We start from the raw sequence: 12500 nt of genomic DNA, 5'->3' as shown, positions 1-12500 counted from the left end.
ATCATTTGTATGAATTAAGAGAGCTCACTAGGTTAATGTCTAGTTACAATTCATACTTAACCATCTATTGTCTTTAAATTACTCCATATTACCCAAGTTATTCCCTACAAAGCATCTAGCAAGTTCAATGTTCATTCTATGCCTAGTTCCTATATTTGCTCTTCATGTAAATGTTCCCCTGAAAATTATACACAGACATAATACCCCAAACTGTTGTAACTAACAAAGTTTTTTTTTACACTGCAAAAGATAGCCAATGCACTTAGCTAATGTGTTCTTGATATTTAAAAAATTCCCAGTTACATTTTTTTTTTTTTTTTCATAACCATTTTCTTTAAGAATAACAAATGCAATCTAAATTGCAGAAAAAACAAGATGTTTAAAGGGCTTTTTGACCCAGAACTGGTTCAAATACTCTGATTCAAACATTCCAAATAAATCAAGATCATACTATCTGCCACCGAACATATACCTGTTTTTGTAAGTTGATATAGAGAGATTTCATCCTAGTAAAAGAAAAACTATATGGCACTTTTAAGTTTCTCACCAAATTCGTTTCAAGTGAATGACAAGATTCAGCGTCTGTCTCGTGTTAAAGACAGCTATCCTTGCATGACAATAACTGTATTTTTCTGTATCGGTCCATATGCACCAGTAAAGAAAACTAGTCACTTGATGTTAGTTCTCGTAATAAATCACTGTAATCCAGTCTTTGTACAAGTTGTACTTTTTGTCATCTAAGAGGTTGTATCTAATGGTTATGTAATTCCATTCAAGACTTTAATCTTTAATCATTAATCTTTAAGAGCTTCATAAGAGAACATGAATATTGTAATGATTTGGTATTGAATGTCTCCTGTACTTGCACAATCCAATGAGTATGAGTTTACTTATCATTCCCCTACTACTTTTTTGGAGCTTTACTGTCTGAACCCTATGACGACGGTGCGTCACACTCGTGTGACACAGCTAAATTTCTGATGCCGAGACGTCATGCCAGTGTGACGTTTCCAATGCAATATTACAATGGCCTGGCGTAGGGTTTTCGCATAGCGCGTGCCCCGTCAGTAAAGGGTTAATCAAATTTTCTTCCAATAAGGGCAGAAAATTTTCCTGATTTCCCTCAAGCTATTTCAACTTAACAAAGCAATATATCAGAAAATAAAGTGTTACAAATATATATACATATATTGCCTTAGACTATATATACATACAACTTAAGAATCTCTTAGTTCATTGATAAGATCTGACTAGCATGTTACTTTCAATCACATGATTATTCTGACTAGCATCTTTGCTTCATCTTTGGTTAACTAACTTTGTTAGTTGTGTATAATACCACTTCATATAAACTTTTAATATTATCCTAAAACACAAAGAATGTTGTACCTGCATAACATTTTAAATTATATTGACATAGTATGTAAACCTTTCCAGCTCTGTGTTATAATCTTCAAGTAACTGATGTGTGCAGAACTCAGGACTGACTTGTCGTAGCACCAGCTCTCCCTGGTCATTTGCAAATATCTGCGAAAAGAAAAAAATAATATATCAAACAATATCATCCTAAATTCAAAAGTAATGGCACTTTTAGAAGTGTGATTTTCTTAAAAAAGGCTATAAAAAGAAAAAAAATCAACAAATCATTAAACAAGAATAATGATTGTAAGTAATCAAAACTATCCTAGAATCAGGATTTATAAGCTATGCAATCTTAATTCAATAAGATCATGGTAGTCAGTGACATCAGTCGATCAAGAAAACAACTTACGCCATGAAGAGGATGATGTGAAGTTGTCTTTGTAGGGGCTATGTGGAATGAGCTTAAAGTTCCCCCAACTAAGCCTCCTGTTTCTACTGTCAGCACTGGGAAGATGTCACCAGCACTCAGGTCCCATATATGTAACCTAAAATACAAAAAAATTAGGAATTTTATTTCTATGGCTGCTTTCTAGGTATTCATCACTAGTATTGGTTATATCAATGCAAATACTTGATACTGAATTTCCTGTTTCTTTTTCTCATTTAATAAGTAATATATGGCAATAATCTTAGGCAAGGTCTCATCTTTCAGATAATAGAACAGTATAAATATATCAAAATAATAAACAAAAAATCAAACCTCAATCACAGAAATCCAACAAACTCTTAAATCTATCTAAAACATAATCCTCAAGATCATTCATATGAAGAGACATTTAATATATGCATTTTTTGAAAGATAATCTTCAAGCACAACCTTCCCAGTGCAGATCAAACACAACTAAAGATGAGATCCAATCCCATTATCTTTTACCCGTGAACATCCTACTTCCCTTATCAACCGAAAAACCAACCTAGCATTCGCATCCAGCACGTAGAAGACGCAGGGTCTGGCGGGCGACCACTGGAGGTCCACCACAGGGACGCTATCGGGAGAGGACTGCCACGACGTAAGAGGCCTTTCAGAGGCGGTGCTATGGAGCCGTACGACACCATCGCTGCCTCCAACAAGTATGTACCGATGGTCGTGAGGGCAAATGGCAAGGCAGAGTGCTTCACATCCAGGCTCTGTTTTATTGGAAAAAAAATATATTATCTTTTGATGATGATGATGACATCATAATAATCATAATAATGATTATAACAATCATAATAATAATAATAACGATAATGATAAAATAATAAGATAATGATAATAATAATTACAATAATAATGATAATGATAATAATAATGATAATAATAGTAGTCATAATAACAATGATAATGATAATGTTGATAACACTGTTATAAAAATAACAATAACAAAATAATAATATTAGTAACCAGTAATAGTAATGATGATGATGATGATGATGATGATGATGATGATGATGATGATGATGATAATGATGATAATAATAACAAATAATAATAATAATGATAATGATGATGATAAGAAGAAGAAGAAGAAAAATAATAATAATTAAAAAATAATAATAAAAAAAAAAATAATAATTAAAAAAATAATTATAACAAAATGCCAAGAAATCTTTAAAATGTCAGAACATTTACAAAGTAATCCAAAGAATCAATCAATATATTGAACAGAGGATGATGGGTCTACTTAGATTTTTTCTCAATCAGTTCCCAGAGTCATCACAGCACCTACCAATTTCAGGCAGGTAGGCGCGTGGATGCATTCGTGAAGAATGGCGGGAACAGTGAGCAACTGCCCCACTTCCTGTTGCAACATATAGCTGGCTTGGGTCGCCTGCATCTAACCTCAGGTCATGGCATAAAACAGCATCACTGAGTACTTCCTCACTAGAAAAAACAACATGTTATTAGGTAAGATTATGAGTATATCACATGGCATATTACATAGATATTTATTTATCACACCATAATGCAATGATTTTATGAATATCTGCATTCTATATTAAAACTTAGATTAAGAGTGGCAGTGTTGCAAATGAGACAACTTCAATTTTCAATTGAAATTTTCCTATATTGCCATCATAGATCTTCATTTTTCTTCTCTTAACAGCAATAATGACTCATATTTTTCCAGCACTTTAACTGTTCCTATGGTTACACACTGAATCTAAATGCACGTTTTATACTTGTTGAAGATCTTGCAATCATTTATTGATTTACTCAACACATACTTTATTCACTCCATCCAACAAATCATTTAGCTCAAAGAACAACTTTCCGTTCTTTTCTGAGACTTGATTTATATCAAACACTGTATTAACAGCTATCTTAAAAAACAAAACTAAAAAACTATACATCTCAATCTCTTCCATTGAATATTAGAACAAAAACCATCAATCTCAAATTTAGATCAAATTACAGACTTACCCATAGAGCATCGTGGCCACACTGATGGTTGCTGACCGGTTGAGAGCGATCCTTGACCAGGGTGAAGCTCCCAAATGTGGAGAGACAACTGCAGAATTACTCTTAGTGATATTAACACCTGACTTCTTCCCTCCTAGGATGTCCCCTACGGCATTCACAAGTGGAACCCGCACAACAACCCACCATGTTACTCTTCCATCTCTAGACAGAGTAACAACCTGTTGGCAGTGAGTTTTATTTAGACGAAGAAAGCTACACTTTACTTAAGCAGCTACAGTGAATCTGTTATGGTAAAATATAAAACACAATGGTCACTTGTCTTTTGATTAAAAGGAAGTTCCTTACATAATTAACACTGATCTCCACCAAAATCATTTTTGAATAAATTTTGACTGTATGAAAAGGACAGAAAAATACCTGAAATGATCCTTGATTGTTCATTTCCATATCTTCTTGGCTAGTTACAGCCTGTATAGAAACAATTTTGCTTCCTTCTCCATCCCCTACTTCATTGCAAGCTGCAATAAAAAGTTGTCATGTAATTTATACAACAAATTAATAATCAAACAAAAAACTTTAATATTCAGCCAATATTAGTTACCCTATTATGACGGTGCATCACACCCATGTGACACAGCTAAATTCCCGATGCCAGAGCGTCATGCCAGTGTGACGTTTCCAATGCAATATTGCAATGGCCCGGCGTGGGGGTTTTCACTTATTGACATGCCCCATCGGGAAAGGGTTAAGAGGGAGAGAAGAATATCCAACTACACACTATTCCATTACTAAATCCACTTCTAGTGCACAACGTGCAAGTCTTCTACCTGTAATACAATGCCCATAATGAGTACCTGTGATGAATGAAGGAACCCGAACTTTCCACAGGACTTCATCTATTTCCGTCTGCAGTGTGTGGAGGGTTAGAGGCTCACGGAGATCCCAGGCAGCTAAGGAGCCATCCTCTAGGCCAGCCAATACCAATGACGGACGACCAGGACTGAAGGTGGCACTTGTGGGTAACGAGCGAGAACTCAGAAGATGCTGGGGACGTGAGGGCTCTTGCACCCACCAAACACAAATGAGACTACTGTCATTTAGCTTGACCATATCCTCAGATTCTTCTTCCTTTATGATAAAAAAAAGCCAAACTGCAGTAACAATTTAACATTGCCTCTTGTGTAGAAACATAATTACACCTGAAATAAATGTCTTGAAATTTTGTTAACCCAATACTGCCGGCCGCCGGCCACAGACAGCGATTATGTAATATGATAGCGCCAGGTGCCGGCATACGCCGTCAATAATATAATTGATTTAGGCCTATGCGTTCAAGAGCCCCGGAATTGAAGCCATAAAAGACGAAACAGTCCCGGCGGCAATGGGTTAAACACAGGCCAATGTATCAATACACATAAAAAGGTATACTGACATTCAAAGCAAAAAACAAATCAATCTATACTTTGTACAATGTAATCTGAGGTCTACTATTTAAAAAAAAAAAAAAGATTATTCCATCTTCAAAATATTTCCAGTGAACTGAGCAAGAGGCTCTACACCTATCTGTTTTTTTTTTCTTTCTTCTTTTTCTGCATCAACTGTACATTAATCATTCAGGGTCTTACCACATTTCTGAACCCATGGCCAGAGAGGAGCATCATTGGCTCACTGTCGCAGAACTGAACAAACGGAGTAGGACGACCTTCAAGAAGAGACTGGACGTTTGAACCCATGGGTACAGGAGGGTGTGAGAAACCTAGGCCATCAGTCGTTGTTGATACGTCATTTGTCTTTGTAGTAGATTCTAGCTCCCATACCAATTCCTCTTCTAGAAGTGCCAGCATCACCTTTATAGGCAGGAATATGTATTAAATGTATGTAATGCATATAACTCTAATGTAACAACACAAGGCATAAATAATCTGCAACAGAAGTAGAAGACTTTAATGCATCCTCTCTGTTTACAGCAAGAGTTTCCTGACCTGAGATGCTGAGGTAAGGAAGGACGTGAGCCGTCCTGTGTTGCTGCTTGAACTGTCTGTAAAACCAATAGGATCCATGTCACCTCCAACCCCCAGGTAATCCTCAGGTCCAGGCAACCTTTCATCTGTGCCGATGCTAATGTGTACAGGCTTCTGGGTCCACTTATCCTTCTTCAGAATTTCGTCCGTCTGGACTTCCTCGCTCAATGCATCCTCATTTGTCTGGATGCTAATCTGTTCCAAAATAAGCAGAAGGATATTGTCTGAATATTTTTCTGAAAATGGGGGTGATGTGTGTTGGGGGGTGAGTACATGTGTGTGTGTGTGCTAGGTGTAAATAACACATTTGTAAAGGTTCTATCTATAAATCTATGTTATCATGTACACTGCGATCTATATCTATATATCTTTTAATATTTTGCACATACATATTGACACATGCAAATAGGCACATAGGTATAGAACATTAACAAATCATATCAAGCTAACTGAGTATAAACAGGAAACTATATCTAATTTTGAATCAATATGATCATTCATACTATAATATGGTAAAAAAAAAAAAAAAATATCCAGCATCATCCTCAAATGAATTTGTGCTTTCTTCCATCAAATGTCAAAAGGCAACATTTTAACGTCCAGTTTTATTTAATCCATGTCAAAACTCAATGTGATTTTAAATACCTATAGCTCTTCTTGTAGAACCAATCTTACAAGGCAACATCCTCTAACTGTTCTTTACCTGTTGTCTGTTGGAATGCCCAAAACTGGAAATGTATGCTTCGTAAGAAACCGGGGCCAGGGTCAGCAATTCTACCGTAACAGTGTCCAGCTGTATCATGTCTAACAGCATACGGCCACGGGTGTTCATTTTCGAAGACAGCTGTTAAGTACAACAACTTTATAGCATTCCAAATCTTCATCAAATTCATATTTGGTGAGAGTGCATTTTTAAAAATAGGCCCCTTATCACTTTATTGATCCAAGCGTACCTGTGATGCAGCCTGCTTCTTCTTTGCAACTGCGAAGTTGACAAATGTACGGGAGGTCTTTGGTCTCTGGGGAGCAGCCTCAGGTTTGATAGTGGGATAAGTTTCCAACACTGGTTCTGCACAATGAAAAGAGCAATTATTTTATTATCATTACTCATTGTGTAATGATGATAATCACAGTTAACATGGAATGAGCAACAGGATGCTTTGTAAGATCATTTATCATGTAAATTGGATTCAGTATCAATTTAGGTGCTATTTAAAACTTAAGAAAAAAAAAAAAAATACAGTTGTATTTAATGTGGGTGTATATTTTTAAAAATGTACTAAAACATGAATAAGAATTGTGAAAATAATCATACCAATCTTTGGCTCTTCATGCTGTGCTGGTTGCTGTACTGGTTCTTCATCTGCTTCTGGTTCATCAAAAACAACTGTGCGTTGCAACCTTCTGTCAAAATTATTTTCTTCTTGTATAGCTCTCAATACATCAGCCATATTAGGATCTGGCTCACCTACATCACTATCTTCTTCAGAATCTTCATCAGCACTGTCATCTTCAGCTTCACTATCATCATCTTCATCATCATCCATGTCATTATCATCTTCATCATCATCTCCATCATCGTCTTCAAAGTCTGACTCATAATCCTGCGAAATTATAACCATAAATTCAAACTTCATGTACAGCCTAATCTCATATAAATAAAATATTACACATCTTAGCAATAAGATGATCTAAACAATGGAAGTATAATATATTTCCATCAAAAGTTCTCAAGTATGTGATTGACACCGAATCTTTCCCTTGAAAACTTACCTCAAAATCTTCCTCGTAATAATCATTGTCATCGTCGTCTTCATCCTGTAGCTGGTTAGTTTCACCTGTCATGCCCATACTCGCGCCCTCAGAGAATTTTGTTTCCATGTGACTGTCTTGGAAACTTTCTTCATTGTCAACCATAGCCTCGTCCTCATCACCGAGGTCTGCCTCCTGCACTTCATCTACCTCTACCAACTTTGAAGATATGGACTCTTCTACGTCAACCTCACTTAGGTCTCGTGGTGATGACAGTGATATTCCTGAAAATTAGTGAAGTCTTTGGGATATTTTTTACCATTATGTTACTGGTACCTCAGTTTACATAATTCCTATACTTACATATATGGTATAGAAAGCAACATCAATAATATGCACAATGCCAAAAAAATAATTTTTAAAAGTATTAAAAAATTAAATATGATTTTTCCAACACCAAAAAGAGTTAACCAATACCTGACTCCATTGTTTCCAGACTGTTCTGGTTCTGGTCGACTGTGTCCATGTCTGATCCTAGGGGGTTCTGACTGATAACTGGTCCCTTCAGACCCTCAACACCAGAGTCTGAGTGATTAGAGAACATATATTTCTATATAAAAATACTAGACCTTAGGTCCACACCTGTAGTAAACTTGTGCAAATAGGCTGGAGCAATTAGTTTTATAACACTAAATCCTATGGACATTTCCATAATGACAGCAGGAAGAGTTAAACACAAACCCTTCCTTTCATTCATCTAGGTTCCAGCATTTACTCAATGATGACATAGGAAAGAGTAAATAAAGAAGCATAATCGGTCTACTCATAAACAAATTGAGGACACGCAAATGAACCAGCTCTTCTGCCCCTGTTCTCTGAGCGGGTGGACCCAGTCTTAGATATTTCATACCTTTCTGAGGTAAAAATTTGAAAAACATAAGTACAAATCAAGTCTAATTACCTTGGAGGTCGTTTGATTCATCCCTTGACACATTATGTTCTGTGAGAGATCTATCTTTGGTTCTAGAACTCTTGATCCTGTCAGACTTGCTGGACTTGATTCTTTCCTTTGGTTTCTCTCTGTGTTCCTTTGGTGCTTTCTCTGAGGGTGGCTCCTCATCATTGCTGTGCTTACTTCTGCTTGATGTCTTCACATGATCTCCTTTACTTCTTTCTTTTGCAGAATCCTCATCTTTGCTTCGCTTACTTCTGCTTGAAGATTTCACACTGGCTCCTTTGTCTCTCTCTTTGGTCACTGAAGTATCTGATTGAGAAAGGGTTGAAAGTTTATTACTTTCAAGGGCAATTTTTTCTGTTCTTTGGAAGTTGAATTTCTCTTCTATTCTGTTAATTTTTGTGTTAATATCAAAGGTCTGATACATGATAAAAATCAATGATACTGGTAGCTTTTGATTCAACAATTGCATGTCTTTTATACGAACAGAACAAGCTTTGGGCCTTATAAATCATATAAATACAGTTTCCTTGTGTTTATTGACCATGGTGTGACAATACATGAATTCTTTTACATTAGAAAACAAGAAAGCTTAATAATTCCTATTCCTCAATGATTTAGAAATATTATTAACCCATTGCGTACGGGTGTCATGACATACATGACGTAGGAGCTTTGGCCTGATGACGGGCGTCATGACGTATATGACGTTCGGGGATTTTGGATCACTGTGCTATTTTATTTTGCTATGAAAAAGGAATGAGTGATGATGGCTACTGCAGCCATAATTACTATAATTACCGTAATATCGTGCTAGCTTAACGTCCAAAACCTAGATGGCACCACTTTTTCCTAGCACCAGCAGGAGAGAGAACCTTGAATGGCACCCATCCACGGTCTCTAGCAAGTACTGTCTCTATAGAGCGATGGCACACACTAAGTTGATGAACCCTTGCTCTAAAGTACCACCGATGAAGGATGTGCAGGCAGAACGAGAAGAGGAAGGTGACTCAATCCATATCCAGTGTCTAAAATGTACTCCTGTGCCAATATGGATGCCTTTCACTGTGGCACTCACAGTCACAAGCACAGGTTTCATTCCTCTTCCCTACCTCTTCTTGTTATCTTTATTGTAGGTGGTTATATGTTTCGTATTCGTTCATGACAACACAAAAATACGAAAAAATAAAGTTGCCTTTTGTCCTCCCATAAAACAGCAATACTTCTATCACATTGAGTATAATACTTCTATCACATTGAGTATAAAGAAAATAATGAGCTAATATGGATAATATACTACAATTTTAGTCGACTGCAGCACTGATAGAGCCTGTCATATGGCACATATAAGACTCTAAACTCAATAAAACACACAAAAAAATAAAAGAAAAAAAACGCTCTAGTTTTACAATGAATGACTGAAAGAGAGTGGGATGATTCAAATTATATTGCTTCAAGCGGTCTCTCTCTAAAATAAAACCTATCCTGGAGACTGGGCAAGCAAATTTATCTCCGTCTGCAATGGGTTAAGCCTACCAAAAAATTCTTTTCTAACCTTTCTGGCTTCTAGAAGTGCTACTCCTGTCTTTTGACTTCTGGTCTGAGCGGCGTCTCTCTTCCCTGCCACGGTCAGGATCTTTTGCTGTCCTACTGCTGCTTGAGGATGACTTGGAGGATATCTTCTCTCCCCGGCGAGCATCTCGGTCCACCTTGGAGGGTGACCTTGACTCACCTGGTGTCCTTGAACTTGTACGATTAGATCTTAAATTAGAAAGTCATAATAATATGTGTTCTCTAACAAAAAAAGGTATAGCATTAGCAATATCTCTAGCTTTTAACCCTTCCACTAAGAGCATTTTCTGCAGGGTTGGATAACTTTTGCACCACTATTTTTTCTTTTTTTTTTTAATTACAAGCTAGTTATTTCTTCAGTTGTGTAACTAATGCAACATACAAAATAAAAATAAGTATTACTTTGCTAATATATCATATATAGACTCACATATCATACCATAAGTCTAGAAAATAATAGAAAACACAACATCTTCAGATGCCCAGCCCAAGCCAAACATCTGAAGATGTGGTCCATCTCAGAAGGGTTAAAGAAAATATTAACATTACAGAAAATAAATATCAGAAGGAAAAACTGTTCACCGTGTCTCACCTGACATCTTTGGTAGTTCCTCTTGGAGGTCTGGCATTACCTGCCAATGGTTTCTCATCTTGCTTTGATGAAGATCGGGACTTTGAAGAGGAGGATGAGGAGGCAGCCTTTGGAGCTCTTGATGAGTCTGTTGGGGGCTTTGAGGATGAACGTGATGAGGATGACTTTGTTGGTGGGGGTCTGGATGAAGATGATTTTGATGCTGGAGGCTTAGAAGATGATGCAGGAGTAGTTCTGGATGTAGATGCAGGGGCTCTGGATGTTGATGCAGGGGCTCTGGATGATGGTGACTTCGATGTGGATGAAGATGACTTTGATGTGGATGATGACGACTTTGTAGCACTTGATGAAGGTTTGGCTCCAGAGGATGACTTTGATGAGGATGATGAAGCCTTGGGTGCACCAGGAGCTGGCTTAGTCCTTGAAGTAGAAGAAGGGGCCTTGGTACCAGGTGCAGGTCTTGAGGAGGGTTTTGGCCTTGTCCTGTCAGAGCCACCGGGTTTTGGCACCCTTTCCCTTTCCTTCATTTCTATATTTTCAAGTGATCCTTCCCACTCACTGGGTCTCTGAAAATAAAAATATTTATGAAGTATAGCCTACATGTACTTCTATACATGTAGAAATGAAACTGAATAACCTCTCTTTGCCATTCAACATACACACAATGAACATCACAAGTGACATTCATAAATGACAAAATATCCTTAGATTCCAACATCTGGCCTTAAAACTGGCTATCTCACTTCCAAGGTCAGAATACCACACATTAATGGATGTCTTAAATGTATATTGTCCACAGTATTTGGTTTCCTAATTTTCCCGAAAAGATCATCCATCTAGTAAACATTTTATCTTTTGCAGGTTACAAAACATTTTGGAATAACATATCATAATAAATGATCTAAAGAAGTCAACTCCTCACAGCTGTTGTATTCTGTCCAGGATGTACTTGGCATCATAGGTGAAATAAATGAAAAACTTCTAAGACATAGATATTTCAGCACCATTTAGTTCTAGCTTGTAATTCTGAATCATTGTTTCTACCAGCAAATAAACTTCCAAGATTATTTTGTCTGGTTTTAATTACAAATGAATTTCTAAGAATGGAATTTATAGCTGAGCTTCCTCGAGTGTGCTGATTTTTAAAAGACTAGGAGCCCGAGTGTTTGAAGAGGGGCCAAGGTTATTATACACAGAATGAGACTTAGCTACTATTGTGCATGGCAGATGACAAACATGACCGGTCATGATGAGTGGTATTATAGACACTGCACCAGACACCATCCTCCTACACTACCTCCTGGAGTGTGAGTAAAAATGCTTCCTTAGACTGACATTACCTACCTAAAGCTTTGCTAGTAAAGTTGTTATGCCCATCACTGACTATGTGGAGACTGGAACACCTAGTAGCCATCCCACCCCTGTGATAACCATTCAATTATAGTGATCAATTGAGTCATATCTAATAACCAAAATAGATTTCAGGCTTGGACAAAGGTAGCCCATGCAATTCTCACTGAAATGAAATAAAGTAAGCTGGAAATCTTTAAGCAGATCCATAAGAACTAAACTATTTCTAGATTTCTAACTAACAAAAAGTCATTCAGTCACAGTACAATACTGCCTTGAAAACAAGATCATCAGTCATTACTTTCTGTAGCCATCTTGAAAAAAGAACAATCACATACATTATTGTTTTCCTATCTGCTTCTGAACAGTCAAGGCAACACAGCAAAAATGTTTATTTCCTGGAATTCATCTGTGGTCAGTAATTTAATTAAT

The 12500-nt window shown here is 36.8% G+C and overlaps 1 protein-coding gene across 3 annotated transcripts in view; it reads right to left on the bottom strand.

The window, feature by feature from the left end:
• Positions 1–12500, bottom strand: part of LOC122267355 (uncharacterized) — a 14772-nt gene that overhangs the window by 1490 nt on the left and 782 nt on the right. Inside the window, exons 1-18 of one of the 3 annotated variants that reach the window (XM_086543976.1) lie at positions 12063–12194; positions 10719–11284; positions 10110–10315; positions 8561–8863; positions 8077–8184; positions 7621–7883; positions 7163–7451; positions 6801–6916; positions 6551–6691; positions 5809–6042; positions 5452–5673; positions 4681–4954; positions 4244–4344; positions 3827–4044; positions 3132–3286; positions 2337–2550; positions 1772–1907; positions 1–1527 (exon numbers count right to left, since the gene is read on the bottom strand). The exon at positions 1–1527 is cut by the window's left edge and continues 1490 nt beyond it. In XM_086543976.1, coding sequence (XP_086400102.1) covers positions 1402–1527; positions 1772–1907; positions 2337–2550; positions 3132–3286; positions 3827–4044; positions 4244–4344; positions 4681–4954; positions 5452–5673; positions 5809–6042; positions 6551–6691; positions 6801–6916; positions 7163–7451; positions 7621–7883; positions 8077–8184; positions 8561–8863; positions 10110–10315; positions 10719–11245 — 3633 coding nt within the window. In that variant the 5' untranslated portion in view covers positions 11246–11284; positions 12063–12194 and the 3' untranslated portion in view covers positions 1–1401. Of the gene's footprint in view, positions 1528–1771; positions 1908–2336; positions 2551–3131; positions 3287–3826; positions 4045–4243; positions 4345–4680; positions 4955–5451; positions 5674–5808; positions 6043–6550; positions 6692–6800; positions 6917–7162; positions 7452–7620; positions 7884–8076; positions 8185–8560; positions 8864–10109; positions 10316–10718; positions 11285–12062; positions 12195–12500 lie in introns of those variants that run through there. The other 2 variants (XM_086543975.1, XM_086543977.1) reach the window with 2 other exon arrangements.

Source organism: Penaeus japonicus, unplaced genomic scaffold (genome assembly GCF_977035675.1).
Source record: "Penaeus japonicus unplaced genomic scaffold, GWHDUDI00000001_assembly GWHDUDI00000014, whole genome shotgun sequence".
NCBI classification, from domain to species: domain Eukaryota; kingdom Metazoa; phylum Arthropoda; class Malacostraca; order Decapoda; family Penaeidae; genus Penaeus; species Penaeus japonicus.
The sequence above is the reverse complement of the archived record's forward strand: the minus strand, read 5'-3'. Positions and strand labels throughout refer to the sequence as shown.